Source organism: Oryx dammah, unplaced genomic scaffold, assembly GCF_014754425.2.
Source record: "Oryx dammah isolate SB20612 unplaced genomic scaffold, SCBI_Odam_1.1 HiC_scaffold_10, whole genome shotgun sequence".
NCBI lineage: Eukaryota > Metazoa > Chordata > Mammalia > Artiodactyla > Bovidae > Oryx > Oryx dammah.
Genome location: NW_024070194.1, coordinates 15880015 through 15906552, shown reverse-complemented (window position 1 = coordinate 15906552; position 26538 = coordinate 15880015). Strand labels below are relative to the sequence as shown.

General features: G+C 38.2%; 1 protein-coding gene across 4 annotated transcripts in view; it reads left to right on the top strand.

Moving 5' to 3' along the window:
* Nucleotides 1-26538, top strand: part of RALGAPB (Ral GTPase activating protein non-catalytic subunit beta) — a 93853-nt gene that overhangs the window by 10740 nt on the left and 56575 nt on the right. For all 4 annotated transcript variants that reach the window (XM_040248339.1, XM_040248336.1, XM_040248338.1 and 1 more), the window contains exons 2-6: nt 4716-4931; nt 8475-8677; nt 17643-17806; nt 19317-19503; nt 22629-22760. In XM_040248339.1, the coding sequence (XP_040104273.1) occupies nt 4746-4931; nt 8475-8677; nt 17643-17806; nt 19317-19503; nt 22629-22760 (872 nt within the window). In that variant the 5' untranslated portion in view covers nt 4716-4745. The remainder of the gene's footprint in view (nt 1-4715; nt 4932-8474; nt 8678-17642; nt 17807-19316; nt 19504-22628; nt 22761-26538) is intronic.

Here is a 26538-nt window from a genome sequence, read left to right as displayed (position 1 = left end):
AGTTGTAATTACAATGTCTATCTTTGTCTTAATGTTTTTGTCTTTTATGCATTTTATTGAAAGTTAGCATCTGTATTTTTCTATTGATATTACATGCATTTAAATATTTTAATTCAACCTTTTCATTGTATATTTTCTATTCCCGTCTACCTTACATGTTTCTTGAAATGTGATAAGCATTTTTAAGTATTTATTTCATTTTCTTCCATGTAATCATTTAAACATTAATAGATTTGAAGAATTAAAAATCTCTTATATTTAGAAACTTAAACAAAATTTTAAGAAAAATTTAAGAGCTATTAGTCCTGTTTTGACTGGTCTTCCAGAGTCTTATTTTCAAGAAAGATACTCCTATCTATATACTTCAGAATTGAGAAGGGTGGTAGCTGTTTCTTAAAAACAAATTCCCAGGCCCTAACCCAGACCTACAGAATCAAGCTTTTTAGGGATAGAGTTTTGGAATCTGCATTTTAAACTAGAGGGGCTATTCTTATGTGTACAGTGGAGTTTGAGAGCTAGCTTGTCTTTTTTTTCCTTAAAACACTTTTCCCCCTTCAATAATGTATTGCCTGGAATAGACACTAAATATTACTTAAATATTCCTTAAATATTTGAAAACCTTCCAACTACTTTTTTTTTTTTTAACTAATAAATACCTTAAAGCGAATGGACATTTTCAGTTTTTTGTTTGGACTTCCTTCAGTGGCATAAAGGGAACAGCTTCTAACATCTTTCTTTTCCCCTTTGGTAAACCTTGGCATTCTAAAACATTCAGTATGCACTGTGTGCCAAGGACTTCTCAAAGATTCAGGAAGTGAGGTTTCCCCTCAAAAAAGGCTGACACCTTGTGGTAAAAGATATCTTTACAAAGCTAATGAATAACCTAACCTGACACTTAAAATGGATAGCCTGTAATAGGTACTCAGAGATGGGGTAGAGGAGTGATTGGAGGATTAAAAAAAAAAGTTTTCCCAAAGAGGTTACTTGAGCTGTGCCTTGAAGGGTAGAGACTTCATAAGGTGCATTGATGTGGGGAACAGCATGAGTTGTAATAATAGGGTGTGAAAAAACTTGTTGAATTTGAGCAATCATCAGTAGTTCTTGGGGCCATTGCTTGGAGGATGGGATGGGAAAGTGGCAGTAGAAGATGAAACTGGGAAGGTGGATAAGCAGTTTCAATTAGAATTTCAGCAAGGTTGTTTCCTTTATTTGGATAAAATCATCTTAAATTTTATATAAAAGAGTAAATGCCTGAGAATAACTAAGAAAGTTTTGGAAAAAAATAGTCAAGGTAAAGGGAGCTTCCTTTCTAGATACTAAAACATTGTATAAAGCCACTGAATTTAAATCATTATAACATGAGCATAGGGATAGACAAATAGTTGAACAGAACAGGTTTGTAAATTTCTACATAAATGAGAATTTAATATATGACAAATTGGTATTTCAGGTCAGTAGGAAAGGGTGTGATTTTTTTAAAAAATGTATCTATTTGACTATATCAGGTCTTAGTGGCGTCATTCAGGGTCTTTTGTTGCGATGCACTGACTCTCTAGTTGTGGTGTGTGGGCTCAGTAGCTGCAACATGCGAGCTCTCTAGTTGTATGCTCAGACTGCAGAGCATGCGAGCTCAGTAGTTGTAGTGTAGGGGCTTAGTTGTTCCACTCCATGTGGGATCTTAGTTCCCCTGCTGCTGCTGCTAAGTCACTTCAGTCGTGTCTGACTCTGTGCAACCCCATAGACGGCAGCCCACCAGGCTCTGCCGTCCCTGGGATTCTCCAGGCAAGAACACTGGAGTGGGTTGCCATTTCCTTCTCCAATCAATGCATGAAAGTGAAAAATGAACGTGAAGTCACTCAGTCGTGTCCCCTACCAGGGATCAAACCCATATCCCTGCATTTCAAGGCAGATTCTTAACCACTGGACCACCAGGGAAGTCCCAAGGATGTGTTTTTAATAGATGATGTTGACACAACTGACTATACATCTTAAAGGAAATAAAATTGGGTCTTTCCTGTAACACTTAACAAGTAAATTACAGATGGTAAAAACTTAAATGTGAGGACCAAATTATCTTTCTTGGAAATCTAGTAGACTACATATACATTTTAGGGTTATGTTTTTAAACTTTTGGACCTAGACCCACAATAAATATTTTATGTATTTTATATTGTGACCCAGAACATACGCATATATAAAAAAATGAAACAAGATTTCACAGAACTTTGCTTACCTTTACTGTGTATGGTGCCTTTGTTGTATATTCTATTCCATATAATTAAAAAGTATTATCTATTACATTTATTTTATGACCCACGTTTTGGAAAGCACTGATATGGAGGATAGGAGGGAGAGATCATCTAAGGCAGACTGAAAACAAGAAGGTGTAAAATAAAAATATATTTGGCTAGAATAGTGAAATTTCATTTCATACCTCCAAACTGGCAAATAAATACATAAGTAAATCCGATTCTTGGCAAAAGATTGAGAGTGAGAAGATGGAAAAGCTCTCATCCATTCCTAATGTGAATGGGAGTTATTACAGCTTTTGGAGAAGTGAGCTGACAAGATCTGATAACATTAAAAATACATATACTCTTTGACCCAGTAGTTTCTCTTGTAGAAATTTAAAGGCCACTGATTAAAGATATATAAGCAAGCCTATTTCTTGCATTATTATTTCCTAGTGACAAAAAAATGGGAAATGAAGTAAACATATTAGGAGTATTATATTTATTACAAAAAAATGGGAAATGAAGTAAATATATTAGTTTTTTCCTCCTAAAAAAAACATTATTAGGAGATTAGTTGAATAAATTATGCCATATCGTGGAATAGTACATAGTCATGAAAAAGAATCTGTCATTAGAAAGAAGTATATTTGTGAGGTACTGGTGAATAGGAAAAAGATACAGGAAAAAGTATATAGTTCCTAGCTTTGCATGTATATAAATTATTTTAATATGATTGAGCAAAATACAAGAGGAAGTGTTAGGCTGTTTAAATGGATTATCTATTCTGGGAAGCGAATTACTTGGATAGGGAATGAAGGCAAACAAACGAAAAGGGTGAAAAATCACACTAAAACAAAAAACCCTGTAGTATAATGTTCCTGTGCATTTAGGTAAGAGATTATAGTGTGTGTATGTATATTATACTGTGTACTATATGTATATGTATTTATGTGTGTATATGCTTATTTTAAAAGGTGAGAAAAAAATGTGTGGGTATAAGTTGTCCTCTGATGGGAATGGCACCCTATCAGAGTTTCCCCTTTTTTCCCTTCCAGTTTTGAGAGAGTTGTTTTAGGGCAGCTGGGGGGTGGGGGGACACCAGGATACCCTTGTCGGGGGTTCCTTATAAATCCTAAGGAGACTGAGGCAATTTTAATAGAGTCTCACATCCACCCATCCTTCACATTGTAGGTACCTTGTTTGATGCTGATTCATCCCTTCTGCCTTTGTGTTTTCAGGGACTCTTGTCCAGAGGCAGGCCATATCCTCTTGAAAAACACTGGTACTTGTTGAGCTGGAATGAGGTTTTCTAAGATAAAATTAAACAAAGCTACCCATTTGAAGAAAAACTATCTTAAGGGATGGAACTTTTTAAAGTTTAAATGTACCCTTAAACTCTGCTGGTTGGGCCAACAGATTTCAGAGCAAGTAGAAAATGAAAGTTTACAGAAATGATTTGGAAAGGACCAATCATCCTTGATTTGCTTCATGAATGTGGCATTTGTGATTATAATATTTACATTGTAATCATATAAATAACGTTTTCTGTGGCTAGAATTTTTTATTTGTATAGTAGACTTAGATATCATTTCACAGAGAATATACAGCATTGGGAAAAGCAGTCTATGTCATGGAGAATCTATAGGCTAGAGAGGGGCAGTACATACTCCGGTTAAGAGCATGGTCCATGGAGTGCAACAGATGGGACTCAAAACCCAGCTCTATCATATTATAGTTCTTAAGCCTCAGAGAAGCAGCACACCTCTCTATGCCTCAGTTTTTTCATCTGTGAAATAGGGATAACGTGACTTAATTTTCACAGAGTTGTGATGCTTTCATGAGCAGTAGGTAATATATGCTCAATAAGTGGCAGGTCTTAATAGATTTTCTGAAGAATACTGAGTTCCAGGTGTTCCATTACCAGAAGAGGGTATGCCACTGCTGTAGAGAAAGAAATGTTCTCAAATAATTTTATGTCTGATTTAAGGGCAGTGGTGGGAAATTGCAGGAGACTGTTTCTAGCATGTAATAGGTACTTGGAAACTGTTGACTTGAAAAATCTGGGGCTTGGAGTAAACCCTTTCCTTTGTCTCCCTTTTCTACTTGGAGCATACCCTTCTTCCATCTTTTTCCATTCTGGAACATGGAATGAGGAGGGTTCCCTCATGCCGTGAGTGCCCCAGATCTGATTATTTTATCCCTTTGCACTGTGGCCATCTGCTCCAGCTCTCCTCTGGGCTTCTGAAGGCTCTTTTGGGGAGGTGCTCAGACAGCTGCTTCCCAAGGTCTGCCTCTCCTACCTGATCTCACCAAGAGGCTATTGAGAACATCCTCAAAACATTTAGGTGGTTTTTTTTTTTTCCCCTCAGTCATCTTAAGGCAGCTGCTTTATTGTGCTATGTAGGGTAAATATGTATTTTACTTATTTTTATTAGCTTCCAGCAGTATAATCTGACGTGGAATTCTCTTTTGTCTTTTCAGGTGCCATTTGGATAGTCCTTTAGCGGCACGATGTACTCTGAGTGGAGGTCGCTGCATTTGGTGATTCAGAATGACCAGGGCCACACCAGTGTGCTGCACAGCTATCCAGAGAGCGTTGGGCGAGAGGTGGCAAACGCGGTGGTTCATCCTCTCGGGCAGGCCTTAGGTACCCCTTCAGTGGCTGGGAGTGAGAGTTTGTTAAAAACTGACAAAGAAGTAAGTGTTTCTTCATTTCATTCTACTATGTGAAAGTATGTTTGTTACTGCATAATCTATTTAACATTTTATGGGCTTCCCTGGTGGCTCAGACAGTGAAGAATGTGCCTGCAATGCAGGAGACCCAGGTTCAATCCCTGGGTCGGGAAGATCCCCTGCAGGAGGGAATGGCAACCCACTCTAGTATTCTTGCCTGGAGAATCCTGTGGACAGAGTAGCCTGGCAGGCTACAGTCCATAGGGTCTCAAAGAGTCTGACACAGCTGAGCAGCTAACACACACTTTTAAAATGGATTTCTGCTCAGTGGAGTGTGACTTCTCAGTTTGAACTTATATGGGTTGTGGCTTAGAGCTCAGAGTTTGTGGGAGTTCAAGGAATAGATTGTTCCATTGTGCTGTTGGGACTTCCTGCTGCTGCTAAGTTGCTTCCGTCGTGTCCAACTCTGTGCGACCCCATAGACGGCAGCCCACCAGTCTCCCCCATCCCTGGGATTCTCCAGGCAAGAACACTGGAGTGGGTTGCCATTTCCTTCTCCAGTGTGTGAAAGTGAAAAGTGAAAGTGAAGTCACTCAGTCGTGTCTGACTCCTAGCGACCCCATGGACTGCAGCCCACCAGGCTCCTCCATCCATGGGATTTTCCAGGCAAGAGTACTGGAGTGGGTTGCCATTGCCTTCTCAGACCCAATTCTCCTCCACCTGAGCTGTGTGCTGAGCAGACTTGGATGTCTGGACGTCAGGCCCTTTCCCCAAGTTCTAGGCTCAGTCTTCAGATTTTTCTTCAGAGGCTGTGTTTGGAAGGTCTTTGTTTTTACCTCTAAAAGACCTCTAACCAAAGGCCTGTTTTGTGTGGTTTTCAGGCTGCCCGTGTGCATTGAGCCTGAGGCTCTCCTGCTGTCTCCATCCTGACTTATAAGTTTGAGAGTTCTGCAGAGCAGTTTAATCTGTATGGCTGTGAGCCCAAGTGGTTGGAATGGGGGTCATGTTTGCTGTCCCTAAAGATGAGGAGTTTTTGGAGTGGCTTGGCCTGGAGCTGGTCCTCTGTTCTTGGGTTCAGGGGACTGGGCATTAAAGTTAAGTTGCTTTAAGTTGGACTTAACCTGCCCATCCCTTTTCACTTATGTTCTGATTTCTCCTGAAGGAGAGATTAGACTTAATCCAGGTATAGGACCATTCTAGAGAGACTGAAGATTATAGCTCAGGAGGCAGTTTATTTACCTTCTGTAGGCCATGGACTACCGAAGGGGAAGCCCTTCATACTGAAGAGCATTTTCTTCTCAGAGTGCCCTGGCAGAGACCTCCCAAGGACTAGCACTTGCCCTGGTGCACTCTCTTCTGGGTGTATCTGTAATTCCTTGCTGCCTTCTCCTGGGAAGAGATGGCATGTGATTAGGTGGTGGTGTTCAGTGCAGCTCTTTCTGCCCTAGAAAGAATATGAGAGAATAATAGTTCTTAAATCCAGTGTCCTCTCAAATTATGTAAGTGAACTATTGTTGAAGATATTGTATGAAGATATCACCAAAGGTATATCTTTTCCTTGGTCTTTCCTCTGATAATTAGGAACTTGGCAGCCTCTTTTAAAATTCTTTGCCTTGTTCAGCTTAATCCCGCTCTGCACCCCTCCCCACCTCATTTGTCATAGCCTCACTGTGTTGTTATAGTTGCTTTTACTATTAATTGCTGTGACATGTTGTTTTCTGTTACACTGTTGTTACATATTTTCTACCTGTGACCTTTGTAGTTTTGTTCTGAGCTTAAATATTTCAGTACATGTATTTATCTTGTTACATTCAGCTTTAGTTTTAAACTGCTGAAATCTTTGTGAATCCTGAATTTCTGTTTTACAAGTTAGTTATTTTTTTAGTTTTGTGACGTCTACACATGGTCAGCATGTAATCCATTTTTCTCTAAGTTAAAATCTGGGCAGAGCCTTTGGCATGCCATTGGGCATCTTCTTCCAAAATGATCTTGGTACAGTAATCCACTGCTAGTCTCCCACGTTATTTTGACCAGTTACAAATCCAGCCATTCTACCTTCTTCTGGACTATATGTTGTCTCCATCTTGTCCACAAGGACCAAACTTGTTAAAGCCCAGATCCCCCTTTGCCAGAGAAAGCTGTTAATGGCATGGTGAGAATAGCTTTAGATTTCTAGGCCAGGGATCTAGTTTTCAGCTCTGGCATTTTGAAGCAGATGCTTTGGGCCAAATAGCTTAATTTGCTAAACTTCAGTTTTCTTATGTCTAAAATGAGGATAGTTTACCCTCTCACATGGGTTATTCTGATGGTTAGATAATATTTATGAAAGTGCCTCAGAAACTGATTTTAAATCAGTACCAGGTTTATATCAGCTGCCTTCATAGTAATCCTCTTGATAGAGGAATGAAGCTTGTCTGGCATGACTTGTCTTTTTGAGCAGGCTAGTTCCCACTGACCCTTCTTCCCTTTTATAAGTACTCCCTGATCATCTGCTTAGTAATTTGTCCCAGAGTTTTGTCTGGAATTCACTTAAACTTTCCAGTCTACATTATCTGGAATATAGTTTTATCTTCTTTTGCAAGTTGGACCATTTTCCCCTTCTCATTGTACCTTATTCATTCATAATTGCTGGCAGTGGTTCAACAGTCTCTTAGACAATTTCTCTCAACCCCTATGATTCACAGGTCAGGAGGCTGGAAGTCATTTAGTGTAGCTAAGTGCCTTTTTTGGAGAAGGCAGTGGCACCCCACTCCAGTACTCTTGCCTGGAAAATCCCATGGGCGGAGGAGAAGCCTGATAGGCTGCAATTCATGGGGTTGCGAAGAGTCGGACACGACTGAGCAACTTCACTTTCACGCATTGGAGAAGGAAGTGGCAACCCACTCCAGTGTTCTTGCCTGGAGAATCCCAGGGACAGGGAAGCCTGGTGGGCTGCCGTCTATGGGGTCTCACAGAGTCGGACACGACTGAAGTGACTTAGCAGCAAGTGCCTTTTTAAGATGTTACCCAGCTTCAGTCTCTTCTGACTTGTGTTTGATCTTGCCCTTCCATTTAAAATATTATTTTCTTTGCCAAATGAAAATAGTCACACAGTAAGAGTTGGACAGTTCATCTTCCTTCCTGTTGTTTAAGTTGCATAATCTGAAAATGGAATATGATTAAATTTATGTAAATGATTTCCTAAATGACACATACCCACATGCAAATTAAGTGGAGAAAAATATCTAAAATTTTCTATTTCTGTGCATCTAATCTCTGTGGAAAGCCAAGATGACCTGTACTTTTTATTTTACAGAGCAAACAATAATAATGTCTAAGGGGTGAAAGCCAATGTAGGCTTGATAATTAGAAATAAGCACATAATTTATTTTCTTAAATCTTTTGCTTAGAGAGTGTTGTCTGAGTATGTCTTACACATGGGAGGTGCATTTTCTAAAACTGATCTATGTTGAGACGAATATACTTCAATTGAGAGGTTTTTGGTAATAAGTAAACATTTTAAATCAGTCTACTGATAAACAGGGAGGGATGTGTAATAATTCTGTATCTATATTTTCTTTTGTTTAGGTAAAATGGACCATGGAAGTAATTTGCTATGGACTGACCCTTCCACTGGATGGAGAGACTGTAAAATATTGTGTTGATGTATATACCGACTGGATTATGGCTTTAGTGTTACCGAAAGATTCTATTCCATTGCCAGTTATTAAAGAGCCTAATCTATATGTTCAAAGTATACTAAAACACCTGCAAAATCTTTTTGTACCAAGGTAAGCTATACTAGTCTATCTGGCCATTATCCGGATCATAATAAAATATTCATCATTGTTACTTTTTTATATTATAGGAACTGATTTCATTGTTAGTCTTTTGAGCAGTAATTTTCATGTCTTTTTCAGTTAAAAAATGTGTTAATATCAATGAGAGAGATGGGCTTATATAATGTTTTCTAGGACTCTTTTAACAATGTGTTTTCATTTTAACAGCTTTTGGCTTTGCTTCTAAGATCTGATAGCTATTAGGTATGAAAATACTGTGACCCCTTTCCCTTACAGTAAAAAAAACCTGTTTTTGCCTAACATAATTCTTGTCTAAACTTAAGCTAAAGGAATAACTAAGTCCTGTACCTTAAAATGAACCTTATGAGAGAATGAAGATATAGAAGTAAGCAGATTTGAAATTATGGGCAAATTTGTAGTAGACCAAAAGAATACTTTTGACAGTTTATTACTGAGTTTTTCTCCTACCTTCTGTGACAGAGACCTTAAATATTGTAATGTACGGTTGCCTTCAGTTCAGTTCAGTCACTCAGTCGTGTCTGACTCTTTGAGACACCATGAACTACAGCACACCAGGCCTCCCTGTCTATCACCAACTCCTGGAGTTCACCCAAACTCATGTCCATCGAGTTGGTGATGCCATCCAGCCATCTCATCCCCTGTCGTCCCCTTCTCCTCCTGCTCCCAATCCCTCCCAGCATCAGGGTCTTTTCCAATGAGTCAACTCTTCGCATGAGGTAGCCAGAGTATTGGAGTTTCAGCTTTAGCATCAGTCCTTCCAATGAACACCCAGGACCGATCTTTAGGATGGACTGGTTGGACCTTCTTGCAGTCCAAGGGACTCTCAAGAGTCTTCTCCAACACCACAGTTCAAAAGCATCAATTCTTTGGCACTCAGCTTTCTTCACAGTCCAACTCTCACATCCATACATGACCACTGGAAAAGCCATAGCCTTGAGTAGATGGACGTTTGTTGGCAAAGTGTTATCTCTGCTTTTTAATATACTATCTAGGTCGGTCGTAACCTTCCTTCCAAGGAGTAAGAGTCTTTTAATTTCATGACTGCAGTCACCATCTCCAGTGATTTTGGAGCCCCAAAATTATAAAGTCTGACACTGTTTCCACATCTGTTTGCCATGAAGTGATGGGACCAGATGCCATGATCTTCATTTTCTGAATGTTGAGCTTTAAGCCAACTTTTTCATTCTCCTCTTTCGCTTTCATCAAGAGGCTTTTTAATTCCTCTTCACTTTCTGCCATAAGGGTGGTGTCATCTGCATATCTGAGGTTGTTGACATTTCTTCCGGCAATCTTGATTCCAGCTTGTGCTTCCTCCAGCCCAGCATTTCTCATGATGCACTCTGCGTATAAGTTAAATAAGCAGGGTGACAATATATAGCCTTGACGTACTCCTTTTCCTATTTGGAACCAGTTTGTTTTTCCATGTCTAATTCTAACTTGCTTCCTGACCTGCATATAGGTTTCTCAAGAGGCAGTTCAGGTGGTCTGGTATTCCCATGTCTTTCGGAATTTTCCACAGTTTATTGTGATCCACAGGGTTGCCTTACTTACACCTAAAACATTTTTTCCCATTCTTAAAGAATTACATGTCATTTTAAAGGATTTTGAAAATAATAGAAAATGGAGAGGAAAACATTAGTTGCCTACCCATTTGTAGGGATTTCCTTTGAGAAAAATCTGTTTTCATTTGTGTGTGTTTGTGTGTGTGTTTCTTTTTTGAAAATGTCTGGAAGGGTCAAGAGGGCTGACTTCTATCCTTCTGGAAAAGTTTTGATTTGGACTATTGGTCTGTCAGATGATGAGGGACTGTAAATCATCCAAAAATCATCTCTGTAAATTTTAGCTTTTTAAATTTAGAAGGAAGATTACTTTAGAAAACCTGAATTAAAAAAGAGAATCTTCATTACGTGCTGTGATCTATAGGATCAAGTTTGCAAACATACCTCAAGATATTGCTGGTTTGATTCCAGGCTGCTGCAGTAAAGCAAACATTGAAATAAAGCATTTTTCGGTTTCCCAGTATAAAAGTTATGTTTATACTATATTGTTGTCTATAAGTGTGCAGTAGCATTATGTCTAAAAAAACAAAGTACAGGTTTTAATTAAAAAATGCTAGCATTACTAAAAAGTGCTATCATCTGAGCCTTTAGTGAACTGTTACCTTTTTGACGGTGGAGGGTCTTACCTTGATGTTGACGGCTGCTGGCTGATCAGGTTAGGTGGATGTGGCAGTTTCTTAAAATAAGACAACAGTGACATTTGCCACATTGATTGACTCATCAGTTCATGAATGATTTCTCTGTAACATGCAGTGCTATTTGATAACATTTTGCCTACAATAGAGGTTCTTTGAAAATTAGAGTTAATCCTGTCAAAGCCTGCTACTGCTTTATCAACTAAATTTATGCAATATTCTAAATCCTTTGTTTTCATTTTAATAATGTGCATGACATCTACACCAAAAGTAGATCCATCTTAAGAAACCACTTTCTTTGCTCATCTATAAGAGGCAGCTCCTCATCTATGAAAGTTTTATCATGAGATTGCGGCGATTCAGCCCCATCTTCAGGTTCCACTTCTAATTTTAGTTCTCTTATTATTTCTGCCACATCTGCATTCACTTCCTCCACTGAAATCTTAAGCCCCTCAGAGTCATCCATGAGGATTGGAATCAGCTTCTTCCAGACTTTTATTAATGTTGATATTTTGACCTTTCCCCATGAATCATAAATATTCTTAATGCCATTTAGAATGATGAATCTTTTCCACCGGATTTCCAGTTTCTACTTGAAATTGAAAATGGCCATCAGAGAAATCACTGTCTATGGCAGCTATAGTCTTACCCAAATGTATTTCTTAAAGAATAGGACTTGAAAGTTCAAATTACTCCTTCATCCATGGGCAGCAGAATGAATGGTAGGTTAGCAGGCAACATTAATCTCATTGTACATCTCAGTGTTGACTGAAAAAAAATGCATGGCCTAAAAGTTGAGAATTACATTTTATTCATCGGATTTACTGAAAACTATAGCCTGGATATAGCCTCTCAGATGCTCAGAGGGAGTGTTCCAAAGAGGTAAGGAAGGAGCAAGGATATGTAGGAGTTTTTCTGGGAAAAAAAGAAAAAGCTGTAGCAGAACATGAAAAATTACTGCTAATCAAAAAAAAGACATCTCAAGTTAATGATTTTAGTGCCTTTCTTTGTATAGGAAGATGCAAGAGTTGAGCTTATTGAAATTATTCCTTTGATATGCATCTTAACTGTGTAGGCCCAGTATTTTGTTTTCCTCTGTCCTGAATTCCCCTAGGGTGTACTGTAGGGAGCAGCTTTAGTGACTGTGGCTTTATTTGCTGAAATTGTTTGCTGAAATGGCAGGTGACATCCATCACAGCTCTTGGATGACCAAGTGCTTTGTAAATGAGCAGTAATATTTTAAAAGGCATCTCTTTTTCTGAGTAGTAGGTCTCAACAGTGGGCTTAAAATATTTAGCAAATCATGTTGTAAACTAGTTGCTGTCATCTAGGCTTTATTGTTTCATTTATATGGCGCAGGCAGAGTAGATTTAGCATAATTCTTAGGGGTCCTAGAATTGTCAGAATGGTAAATGAGCATTGGCTTCAACTTGAAGCCACTAGCTGCTTGAGGCCTCTATCAAGAGTCAGCCTGTCCTTTGCATTTTTGAAGCCAGGAGTTCTCTCTAGCTATGAAAGTCCTTAGATGGGATCTTCTTCCAGTAGAAGCCTGTAGGCGGTTTTGTCTCCACTGAAAATCAATTGTTTAGTGTGGCTACTTTCATCTTCCTTAATTATCTTGGCTAGATCTTCTGGATAACTTGCTACAGCTTTTACATTAGCACTTGCTGCTTCACCTTGCTGCTGTCCCCACCCCCATGTACACTTTTTTTTTTTTAATGGCGACAGCTTCTTTCCTTCAGCCTCATGAACCAACCTCTGCACTTCAGACTTTCTTCTGCAGCTTCTTCACCATTCTCAGCCTTCACAGAATTGAAGAGAGTAAGGGCCTTGCTGTGGGTTAGGCTTTGGCTTAAGGGAATGTTGTGGTTTGTTTGATCTATCCAGACACTAAAACTTTCTTCATATCAGTAAGAAGGCTGTTTCTTTTTCTTATCATTTGTGTGTTCACTGGAGTAGCACTTTTAATTTCCTTCAAAAGCTTTTGCTTTGCATTCACAATTTGGCTTACTGATGCGGGAGACCTAGCTTCTAGCCTGTCTTGGCTTTTGACCTGCTTTCCTCACTAAGCTTAGTCATTTCTACCATTTTACAGTGCCGTGTTAGATTCTGTTATACAACAAAGTGATTCAGTTTTGTGCACGTGCGTGCACACACACACATTCTTTTTCAGATTCTTTTCCATTATAGGTTATTATAGGATATTGAATATGGTTCCCTGTGCTATTACAGTAGGTACTTGTTATTTCTAGTCTTTGATTTAAAGTGAAAGACATGATTCTTCCTTTCATTTGAACACTTAGAGGCATTTTAGGGTTATTAAATGGCCTAATTTCAATATTCCTGTGTCTCAGGGAATAGGGAGGCCTGAGGAGAAAGAGAATGCAGGAAAATGGCTGGTTGGTGGAGCAGTCAGAACACATTTATCAGTGAAGTTTGACATCTTATATGGGCATGGTTTGTGGTGCCGCAAAACAATTACAGTAGTAACATCAAAGATCACTGATCATCAAATCACTGTAAAGATATAATAATAATGAAAATATTTTGAGAATTACCAAAATGTGGCATAGAGACACAAAGTGAGCAATGCAGTGGGGGAAATTGCACATATAGACTTGCTCAGTCAGTGTAAGGTTGCTACAAGTCTTCAGTTTGTAAAAAACCCACAATATTGGTGAAGTGCAATAAAACGAAGTGCAGTACATTGAGGTATGTCTGTTAACCCCTTAATCTTATCACCCCATCACCAGCCACCCAATTCTGCTTCTGGTGGTGTAGTCATTCAGTCATGTCCAACTCATTGTGACCTTGTGAACTGCAGCACGCCAGGCTTCACTGTCTCCCAGGACTTGCTCAAACTCATGTCCATTGAGTTGGTGATGTCATCCAACTATCTCATCCTCTGCTGCACCCTTCTCCTCCAACCTTTGGTCTTTTCCAGGATCAGGGTCTTCTCCAATGAGTCGGCTCTTCGCTTCAGGTGGCCAAGGTATTGGAGCTTCAGCCTCAGTCCTTCCAATGAATGTTTGGAATTGATTTCCTTAGAATTGACTGGTTTGATCTCCTTGCTGTCCAAGGGAAGTCTTCTCTAACACCACGGTTCAAATGCATCAATTCTTCAGTGTTCAGCTTTCTTTATGGTCCAACCCTCACATCTGTACATGACTACTGGATAAACCATAGCTTTGACTGTTTGGACCTTTGTTGGCAAAGTAATGTCTTTGCTTTTTAATACACTGTCTAGGTTACATTTGGGTGAATTAAATGCTGGTTGTTTATATTTATTGATTTCAAATAGAAGTTATAACAGGAAATGGTGGAAAGTAAGTGGTAGGAAGACATTGTTTGTAGCTAAGCAGATTCTTCTAAAATGATAATACTTTTAATGCTTTCTTATCATCCCATTTAGGAGACTAATTTACTAGGCTTTTTCTTAGTAAATGGGAGAGTTTCACGGGTAGTATTGTCTCCTCTTTGTACTCTTCCAACTCTGAGTGCTCAAGTTAATTTTATTGATGAGAAAAATCAATTGCATTTATATTAATTAGGCTTTTGCTTTTCTCTTTTGAGAAGCATGACTACCGTATAAATTGTTCATTTTACTATTTGGTAATTAGCTTGTTTTCCCAAAAGTGTGTGTAATTCTGAGAGGGTGCTTACTGAACTGAGTATTAGAGTTCTCCTGGCTAATTGTATCTTAGGGAGTGAATATTTTCAGTGCTAAAATGAGGAGTTATGATCTTATCTCCTGTTATTGGGAGTTTTTTGTTTTTGTTTTTTGAGTCAGATAGTCACAAAATCAAGTTTACTTAATTGTTTTTACGAAAACTAACGCTCAAAATAGAGGAAACAGCCTCTACCACTTTGCTGAAGATTAGGTCAGAATGGTGTAGCCTTTCTCTTTTCCCTATCAGTTTGATTTGGGGGAGTGCATAACTTATATGCAGAGTACATCATGAGAAACGCTGGACTGGAATAAACACAAGCTGGAATCAAGATTGCCAGGAGAAATATCAATAACCTCAGATATGCAGATGACACCACCCTTATGGCAGAAAGTGAAGAGGAACTAAAAAGCCTCTTGATGAAAGTGAAAGAGGAGAGTGAAAAAGTTGGCTTAAAGCTCAACATTCAGAAAACGAAGATCATGGCATCCGGTCCCATCACTTCATGGGAAATAGACGGGGAAACAGGGGAAACAGTGTCAGACTTTATTTTTGGGGGCTCCAAAATCGCAGATGGTGACTGCAGCCATGAAATTAAAAGACGCTTATTCCTTGGAAGAAAAGTTATGAGCAACCTAGATAGCATATTCAAAAGCAGAGACATTACTTTGCCATCAGAGGTCCGTCTAGTCAAGGCTATGGTTTTTCCTGTGGTCATGTATGGATGTGAGAGTTGGACCGTGAAGAAGGCTGAGCGCCGAAGAATTGATGCTTTTGAACTGTGGTGTTGGATAAGACTCTTGAGAGTCCCTTGGACTGCAAGGAGATCCAACCAGTCCATTCTGAAGGAGATAAGCCCTGGGATTTCTTTGGAAGGAATGATGCTAAAGCTGAAACTCCAGTACTTTGGCCACCTCATGCGAAGAGTTGACTCATTGGAAAAGACTCTGATGCTGGGAGGGATTGGGGGCAGGAGGAGAAGGGGACATCAGAGGATGAGATGGCTGGATGGCATCACGGACTCGATGGACGTGAGTCTGAGTGAACTCCGGGAGATGGTGATGGACAGGGAGGCCTGGCGTGCTGCAATTCATGGGGTTGCAAAGAGTTGGACACGACTGAGTGACTGAACTGAACTGAACTGATAGCTGAATGAGCACATAGCCATCATTTAAAACTGATTAGGGTCTTCACTGCTCGAATATACTGTACTTTAAAAAGTGTGGCATTTTTCTAAAGCAGTCATCGGCAAACTTTTTTTGTAAAGAGGCGTATAGTAAATATTTTAGGCTTTGTGGGCCATACCATAGTGTCTGTCTCAACTATTCAACTCTACTGATATAGAGAAGTGGCCATAGACTATATATAAATCAATGAGCATGGTTGTGTTCCAGTAAAGTTTTTTTTTACAAAAACAGATGACAGGCCAGATTTGACCCACATACCATACATAGTTCACCAGCTCATGTTCTAGAATAGTTTTTCTGAAGTTCGCAAGTTACTTTTGGAAATATTAGGGGGAAAAGAGCATCTTTGGTGTTTCGACCTTTCTATTTGTTTTTCAGTAAAGATTGCCTTATTTCTCTTAGCTGTATAAACTTGGACACTGCTCTTGAATTTAGGCTGCTCAGTGATGCCACAGTACCTAAGGAGCAGATGTTTCCTTTTCTGCACTGGGCAGGTAGTACTAGGAATGGTAGGTAAGCCTGGGTTACCATTTGGAAAGTTTCTAGTGTTATTGTTAGCTTGTAAGAATGTCGCCCCCAGGACCACTAGTGGTATTTTTATTTTTTATTCTGAGTTTCCTCTTACATGGCTCTATGAGGTTTGGGGCTATTGTGTATTTCTTACTCTTGCTTAGTAGCAGACCAACAGATACAAGCTCGAGCCTCTTGGCTTTCCATGGTCCGGATTCACCTCAGACTGAACATGGGACCTCTCCCTGTCCTTGGGGACTCTTGTCTTTTCCTAGGTGAATGTCTCATCATTTCACTTTAGGTCTGGCTTCTTTAGGAGGAACTTAGGGTTGTCATTTTCTTGCAGCTCTAGTGTAAGTGTTTGATTTTATGGGTTGTGGCCCAGAATCTGAGAATCTTTATCCTGAGGTTGTGATGGAAGTTCTAAGAGCACTCACTTCATTGTCTGGATTTCTCAAGGAGGCTCTGAGATTCCCTCCTCTGATAGAGACATGTTTTATGAATTTTTTGTGACATGAGTCATGTAGAAACATGGCCTCAAGATTTATTTCAATAATGATAGTTACTTGCCTTGGCCTTCACATGGGAACTGTGGAAGCCAATTCACTATTTGCCAGTGCAGTAGGTTTACTATGATTCTTGAAAATCTTAAGTTGATCCATGTTGGACAGTGGGAATAAGGGCTGGGGCTTGTACTTTTATCTTCCTCCTCAACCCTAGCCCTGATACACTGATGTAATAATACTGTTGGGGAAAAATGGTGTTGTGAAGTAAAGAGAGCTATAAAACTTCTTTGGGAGTATCTTGGGTACCTTTGGGTTAAGTGGCCTTTTTTTAAATAGAGCCACAGATAGCAGGTGCTCATTTCTGAGGAAGTTATCTCTGTATCCCATTAGTTTTGGGGACCTGTTAGGATATTTCATTTTTTAAGCTCTTCTCTAGCAGACATTAACTTCAGAGGGATTGTGAGCATTATGAAGTTCATGCTGAATTCTTGTGAACATATGTTTAAAAATTTTTTAAAGAATACAAAGGTCATTCTGCTGTGTGAGCAGCAGAAGTAGCTGTGGGTATTTACTCATTCATTCAGCAGAAACCTATGGAGTATCTGTTGTATGTGCCAGGCACATTTCAGACTTAGAAAACCCAGAGGTGAAGTCCACTTTCTAGTATCCTCCCTCTCCCCGGGAGCTTTTCAAGCTCTTTAGGAGTGGTAGGTTTAGATCCCAGAGTACCAAACTGCATGAGGAGGAAGTAGCTTTGAATTGAAGAGGGTGTGCCTAGTTCTGTCTGCTGGTGCTGTCAGGGAGTTGCCTGTGTTTAACTGTTGCATTCTGTCCTTAAGCTTGTCAGTGATGTCTGTCTGTCTTCTTTAGACAGGAACAGGGCTCCAGTCAGATCCGACTATGCTTACAGGTCCTGAAAGCCATTCAAAAACTGGCCCGTGAGTCATCCATTATGGCCCGAGAAACCTGGGAAGTCTTATTGTTGTTTCTTCTGCAGATTAATGACATACTTCTAGCGCCACCAACTGTTCAAGGTTTGTTAATTATGTTTTCTGATTTATTGCTGCGCTCCAAACACAGTTCACTTTTAGACTCAATGAGTAGTAGACTCAGTAGGGATTTAAAATTTGGCACTACAGTTGACAAACCAGTATGAGGAGAGACTCAGTGTTTGATAATGTACATGTTTGATAATGACAGCAACAGTAGCTTGTTCAGTCTATCAGGACAGAGCGCCTATATAAGAAACAACTAATGTACCTGATTGCAAAGTAGTTATCCAGGTAGACTGAAAACTTGATGGCTTGCAGAAATTTTGTTTAGCAAATGAAACGTAGAAAATCTTAAAGTATTCTATTTGGAAGTATGACAAGTATGTCATTCATTACCAAGCCATCAAAAAGCCTTCAGTTTTATGAGTTCAGAGTGTATTTTAAGATGTCTTGCTTTGTATAATAGAGCACAGACAATAGAGTATACACAGACAATAAGTTGACAATTCTAGTTCGAAATTCCCTTGTTGCTTATTCATCTGTTTATTCTTTTTACTAACACATGTGAGTGTGCTTGTGCTCTCACATAAATGCAGTGTCCAGGAAGAATTTTAGTGTTGAAAGGGACTCCGTAATAGAAATACCCTGTCTGGGATTGGTGATGAGCTAGCCAGATAGGTAGCGTGCCTCTCTCTTAAACAATCCCCATGCCAGGGATTCAGCACCATTAGTCAAGCCATCCATCCCTTTCTGGAGCTTATTATTGTTGAAACTTCATTTTTGCTCATTTGAAATCCTTAGAACTTTTCGTTCTGTATGGAAATCCAAAGTTTGCCTTCTGTGGCTAGGCAGAGTACAGACCGCTGCTGTTCTCCTTAGTTCCCAGGCTTGGAACCGAGGAGCAGCTCTGTTTTCATGGTTGAGGCTTTGTCCTACCAGAACTAGTCCTTTGGCTCCCTTCTTTGTCTCCCTCTCCCTTAAAGGTGGCTTTCAAACACATGAAGCATTTTATAGCAAAGTTTGAAGGTAGGAAGTCTCAGGTATTTGTTCTGATTCCTTTTCTTATTGGCTGTGTGAACTTGGGCACGTTACTTAAATTTCCAGAACCTGTTTTCTCATCTTCAAAATGGATATAATTGATAACTGGTAATAGATACTATTGATATAAAAACCTACCCTGCAGAATTAATGTGAGGTCACGTGTATGAGCTATGTGGCACAGAACCTAATAGCACTCGCTCATTGTAGGCACTCATCCTTTCCCTTCTTCTGTGTGTGCTCCTGTCTTACTACTGGAAGGTTAAGATCTTCCATAAGAACCCAGCAGGGCCACTTGAAAACTTCCCATGTGATAATGGGTTGATGTGTTCATGATTTCCTTCATAAGAGCTCCTAAGAGTAGTTTTTTGTTCTTACTATTAAGTGGTTATTTGAAAGTCAAAACTTAACATTGCAGTTATTGTAATTTTTTGACCAGTTCTCCCAAATCAGTGAGTTAAAGATTCTGCTTTACAAATAAGTATGCCAAAGATGTTTTCTTTTTGTTGGTAAGGTGGCATTGCTGAGAATCTAGCAGAGAAGTTGATTGGTGTTCTCTTTGAGGTTTGGTTACTAGCATGTACACGGTGCTTCCCAACACCTCCTTACTGGAAAACAGCCAAGGAGATGGTGGCTAACTGGAGGCACCACCCGGCAGTGGTGGAGCAGTGGAGCAAGGTCATCTGTGCGCTCACTTCAAGGTAAGTTACTGTCATCAACTTGCCTTCTTTCATCTGTCTGGCTGTAGGCAGCCTTCCCCTAATTCTGTGTCTTTCTGGAGTACATGGTAAAAGTCTCTATTCTGTGTCTCTTATTATTATACTTTAGTTAATAGAATCAATCAGTTTTTAAAAATAGATGTAGCAATTGGCCTTGTGCCTGTCTAAAACCTTTTAGACTGAGAAAGTATGTTGGAGAGGCAGATGAATTCTGAGCCCTGCTATTCCCACCCCCCAAATCCCACTCTAATTCTAATTATTAAAATGTTTAGAAGGAAAGTGAAAGTGAAGTCGCTAAGTCGTGTCTGACTCTTTGCGACCCCATGTGCTGTAGCCTGCCAGGTTCCTCTGTCCATGGGATTTTCCAGGCAAGAATACTGGAGTGGGTTGCCATTTCCTTCTCCAGGGGATCTTCCTGACCCAGGGATTGAACCCAGGTCTCCTGCATTGTAGGCAGACACTTTACGGTCTGAGCCACCAGGGAAGTCCAAAATGTTTAAGATCATTATTTTAAAAAATGAACCAAAGAAAGTTATAACAGAAAGAGTTAAGTTCACCAGAAATCTTTATTATACATAATTTTACAGAAATAGGACCATACTATAATATTCTCATCTGTAACCAAAGTAGGTAGTTTTTTATAATAATGATTATTATTTTTTTAGCCATTTATATATAATATCATCACTATTCTGTGAGTAAACCGTTAGGCTTCATTTTTTTCGGACTTTTTTTTTCATTTCTTGTAATATATAACTATTTAAAGCTGAGCATTCTTTTTTAAACATGATCACAATACCATTATCACACATGAACAAAATGTTAACAGTTTTCTAATATTGTTTAGCTATTGAGTGTTCTGATGTCCCTGAATGTCTCAACTTTTTAAAATAGTTGATTCCATTGAATCAGAATGCAGACAAGGTATGGACATTGTATTTAGTTGAAATATTTCTTAAGCCTATTTTAAACTGTAGGTTCCTGCTCTCTCATTTTTATTTCCTTGCAGGTGTTTTTTGTTGAACTGGGTTGTTTTGTCTTATTGAATGTTTCACATTCTGGATTTTTCTGATTATGTCCTAGTTTTGTTAATTAATATGTTCCTCTCCCTTATGTTTCCTGTCAGCTGGTAGTTAATCTGACAGGAGACTGGAGACTTAATCTGATTTAGACTCAATGGGAGGGTTAGTGGAGGAGGTGGGAACAGATAATTTATAGGTGGTTTTACGTATCAGAAGGTACATTGGTCTTTTTATGAGTTAATATATATATCTTTATCATCATTTAAGATGAATTTTTGTTTGTTTATTCTGGTATGTCTTTATGAATGTCACTATTATGAATCTATTTTAAATAATACATCTTTTTATCTTGATTATAAAAGTATAATACATGCTTATTATGGAAAATTTGGAAGACATAAGGGGAAGTATCCATCACTTACAAATAAACAACCTTTGAATATATATTTTTCTATCTTTTTAAAAAAATCAATTCGAGATTATTCTATATAATGTTACCTGCCTTTTTTAACTTTATGTCTGACTCTTGTCCCAGTAATTACATGTACCTTTTTTCTTCTTACATAGATCTCAAGATCCTATTTTAAATGGCCTTATAGTTTTTCATTATATAAATGAAATTATAATTCATTTAATAGTTTCTCTGCTGTTTGATATTTAAATTGTTCTCTGTGTTTTCCTTTTAAAAACTATTGTTGGGAATTCCCTGGTAGTCCAGTGGTTAGGACTCAGCACCCCCACTGTTAATGGTCTGGGTTCAGTCCCAGGTCAGGGAATTAAGATCCCATGAGTTGCTCAGTGGGGCAGAAAAAAACAAAAAAAAAACAAAAAAAAAAGGTAAATAAAGGAGGATATAAAAGTAAAAAAGAAAAAATATCGTTGATTTGCAAGTACTTTACACTTAGTCTTTGTATTCTGGTTATTTTATTAAGATATATTTTTAGATTAGCTATAATAGATCATAATCTATTCTCAGTATAATAGATTAATAATTGAGTCAAAGAGCTTTGAACAATTTTAATACATTTGGAATATTAGTATTTAGTTAAGTAATTGAATTGTCAGATTCAATTTATGGGACACATACCATAAATTCTAAACTTCATGTAAAGTTATATTGCAGTTATGAATAAATTATGATAAATTAGTTGTATTGAAGACATTTGTAGTATGATGAATCTTTGAAAAAAGAATTTATTGTTTATATTATATGACTATATAATCAACATAAGGATAATTGTGCATGATTATATGATTTGTTATTTGCAGTTATAAATTAAAATTTTAAATAATTTGTAATTTTATAAAATTATATATAATTTGTAATTTATGTTATAGTATACACTATAAATGGAGAAGGCAATGGCAACCCTCTCTGGTCCTCTTGCCTGGAAAATCCCATGGACTGAGGAGCCTGATAGGCTGCAGTTCATGGTGTCGCTAAGAGTTGGACAAGACTGAGCAACTTCACTTTCACTTTTCAGTTTCATGCATTGGAGAAGGATATGGCAACCCACTCCAGTGTTCTTGCCTGGAGAATCCCAGGAACAGAGGAGCCTGGCGGGCTGCCGTCTATGCAGTCGCACAGAGTCGGACATGACTGAAGTGACTTAGCAGCAGCAGCAGCATACATTATAAAATTATATTCTGTATAAGTGTTATTTATATACAGTGTTGTATATTACATACTATGTTATATATAATGATTATTAAAATTTATAATATGAGAAGAAATATTTAATTTATAAATCACTTATCATTTTATAATTATAATGAAATCATATAAGTAAATAACAAATTTATAATATAAATCATATAACATAAATATATGAGATAAATTATAAATGATATTATTTAAATAAATAAATACTTTAAAATAATTTTTACAAAACTGAAAGTCCTCTTCCAGTTTATTTTATAAAAGGGTTTTCATTTATTTTATTCACCTCAGTGAGGTATAATACAAGTTTCATTTATTTTTTCCTATCATATTTCTCTTACTATATTTTAATGCTTGAATGTATCTTCAGTTCTGTTAAAAATGAACTTAGTGGTGTGGTTGTTGTTTTTTTTTTAATTTTCTAGATTGCTACGCTTTACATATGGTCCTTCATTTCCTCCATTTAAAGTTCCCGATGAAGATGCCAGTCTGATCCCTCCTGAAATGGATAATGAGTGTGTTGCACAGACTTGGTTTCGCTTTTTACATATGTTAAGGTACCCTTGTTGTTGTATTTCATGTGTCCTTACCCAGTAAATGTCTTAGGCAGGAACCATACTATAACTCCTTGTTGGAGTTCACAGTGTAGCTGCCAAGCCCAGGGGTCAGATGGAGCCAAATTGGACAATACACTCATCTGCGTCACATGCCCCTTCCATCCTGGCAGGGTCAGGCTCTCCTCAGCTGCTCTTGGGCCACACTCTCTAGGGGCTTGTTCCCTGCGGTAGGTGCAGTATTTGTTCTCTTGCCTGTTGCCGCCACCTGGGTGACAGTCTCTCTTCCAGGACTTTGTCACATTCTATGGGGGCTGAAGACTACCTTGTTCCTCTCTGTGACCAACACTGACTGGTCAGTCTTATTCTCAAGGCCTCTCCTCTGGTAGCCTGTTTAAAATTCCACTAAGGGAACAGCATAAAATTTCACAGAGGGACAAATTGTTAAAAGTAATAATACTTCATGCTCGCTCTTTCTTTATGATATTGTTTTCAATTCAATTTCATTGCTTCCTACCTTTCTGTCTTCTAGCCCCATCCTTGCTCTGTGGAACTTTAATTCTGTTGTGTACTATTTTGATTCATAAACTTTTTCCTTGCATCTTTTCTTTCTAGTTTGATGAGCCTCATTTTTCTGTTTATATATTAGTGATTCTGAATTACTCTGTATGACCTGTTTATAAATTAGGGATCTTAACTATTTTCTGTCATTTTATTTTTCAGTTTGTAGTTTGTTTTTCATCTTTCAGTGATTTTAGTTTATTTTTTTACATCTACCTTTTTCTGTGACCATTTTCTGTTTCCTTTAAGATTAAAGTCTTCTGTGTACTTTGGTCAGGTATATACTCATCTATACTCACTCACTGCTTCTGGCTGTTTTCTTTGTGCCATTAAGTTGCTTTATATGTATGGGTTTTGTCTTTGGGTTGCATATTATTCCATTGATCTTTCCATTCATTCTTATAGGAGAGTCACACTTAATTACTTTAACCTTCTATAGTTATTGGTATTTGGTAGAACTAACGACTTTTTCCCTTTTTCCACTTCTTAGAATACTTTTAAGAATCCCTCTTGCCTATTTAACATTTTAGATGAATTTTATAATCCATTTGACATGTTATAAAGTACACGTGAAGAGAAGAACCTCACAAAACCTGTTGGGGTTTGGAGTATATTTTAGGGTAAGGAACATGTCCTGCTTTAGCAGATGAACCTGAAAATCTTAGTGGCTTAGTACAATATGTTTCATAAAAGCCTTGGGTAAGGAGCAGCTTTGCTTAGGTAGTTGTTCAGGGCCTCAGGCTGGCAAAGGCTCCGCCATCTTCAACATGTGGCTTTATTAGAGCATTAACTTTGTAGGCAGAAGCCTCTCTATCTGGCTAGAAGCTGGAAAAGAGAAAGCAAGGAAAATTATGTAGAAAGTTTTTATGGACCAGTTCCTAAATTGATGTGAATCACTGCTACCCATATTCCTTTGGCTGGAACTAACATATGCCACATTAAATTGGAAGAGAACATAGAAGGAAAAGAGAAATTACCAAACAGCTAAGCAATTCTCATCTCTGCCAAAGATGAGAATTGTATTAGCTTGTATTTATATTTGGGAGCAGCTGACATCTTAATATATTGTGGTTGCCTTTCAAGAGTAGGTATTTTTCTTTTTAAGAATCTTAAATATCTTGTGGAAGTGTTTTGTACATCTGCATAATTTTTTTTTTGCCATTATTCCTACGTATTTATTGCTGATGTTGTGAAAGGCTAACTTTTTTTCCTATTGTTAAATCTTACAAGTGGCTGTTGCTGCTGTAAAGAAAATGTTTTACATATTTTACTTTTGTATATTACATTTGGGGTTTTTAAATGCTGTATTTCACTGATTCTTTTTAGATTTCTAGATATAATGGACATATATATTTGCACATATCTGCAAATAAAAAATGTCTCCTTTCTAGTAATTTATACTTGAGTCTGTGGTAATTCATTAAAAGTGTTTTGGTTGCAGTAAGACCTGTATATTAGTTCGTGTTCTACTACTTTTTCCTTTGTGAGCTTAAGCAAGAAATTTAGTCTCTCTGAGTCTGTCTCTTTTTAGTCTATAAAATGGGGATAATTATAGTGTCCATATTGTTATAAGAATTGAAGAAAATGTGAAAGACTGCATCTGGTATGTGGTAGGTGCTTGAAAAGTTGCCACTTTTGTTACAATTATTTTTATATATTGTTTTCAGTTCAGTTCAGTTCAGTTGCTTAGTCGTGTCCTACTCTCTGCGACCCCATGAACCACAGCACGCCAGAACCCCCATCCATCACCAACTCCCAGAGTCCCCCCAAACCCATGTCCATCGAGTCGATGATGCCATCCAACCATCTCATCCTCTGTCGTCCCCTTCTCTTGCTGCCCTCAATCTTTCCCAGCATCAGGGTCTCTTCCAATGAGTCAGCTCGTCTCATCAGGTGGCCAGAGTATTGGAGTTTCAGCTTCAACATCAGTCCTTCCAGTGAACACCCAGGACTGATCTACTTTAGGATGAACTGGTTGGATCTCCTTGCAGTCCAAGGGACTCTCAAGAGTCTTCTCCAGCACCATAGTTCAAAAGCATCAATTCTTCGGCACTCAGCTTTCCTTATAGTCCAACTCTCACATCCATACATGACCACTGGAAAAACCATAGCCTTGACTAGACGGACCTCTGATGGCAAAGTAATGTCTCTGCTTTTTAATATGCTGTCTAGGTTGCTCATAACTTTCCTTCTAAGGAGTAAGCATCTTTTAATTTCATGACTGCAATCACCATCTGCAGTGATTTTGGAGCCCAGAAAGATAAAGTCTGACACTGTTTCCACTGTTTCCCCATATATCTGCCATGAAGTGATGGAACCGGATGCCATGATCTTAATTTTCTGAATGTTGAGCTTCAAGCCAACTTTTTCACTCTCCACTTTCACTTTCATCAAGAGGCTCTTTAGTTCTTCTTCACTTTCTACCATAAGGGTGGTGTCATCTGCATATCTGAGGTTATTAATACTGGTCAGAATTTCTACAACACTGTTGTGTTAAAATGACACTGTTTTGACATCCCTCTTTTCTGATTTTCATTCGAATGCCTCTGCTGCATGAAATTTTGAGTGGGATATTGGTTGTTAATATTAGATAGTTACTGTTTTTTGTGTTCTTGATTTCATAAGCAATTAAAGAATTTTAAATTTAAGAATATAAATGGGAAATAGGGCTAAATTATTTTCAAGTCATGTTTTGGGATCCATTTAAGCAGTTAAATATCTTTTCTTCTTTTATCTATTGATAGTATATTAATTTTTTCCCCAATGTTGAATCCTGCATCCTTTAAAGATAAATTCTGCTTAATTATGGAATGTTGTTCTTTTAATATTTTCCCAAATTGTCTCTCTTTCTGTTTTTTGACTAATTTATATTTTGGCAACTTTGAAAAACTTAGGAAACTTCCTATCTTTTTCTGTACTCTGTTGTATGAAAGTTATATATTCCTTAAGAGTTTGAAATATGCCACCAGTAAAACTCTAGTAGTGGAATCTTTTTTAATGGTAGTTCTTTTGTTTTAGTGGTGGTTCTTAGGTAGTCTTTTCCTTTTCCTTCACTATTTACAGTCTTTACTTTTGGTTGTGCTGGGTCTTTGTTGCTGCACGGGTTTTTCTCTAGTTGCAGTGATGGAGGCTACTATTCTTTGTTGCACTGCATGGGCCTCTCGTTGGGATGACTTCTCTTGTGGAGCCCAGGCTCTAGGGTGTGTGGGCTTCAGTAGTT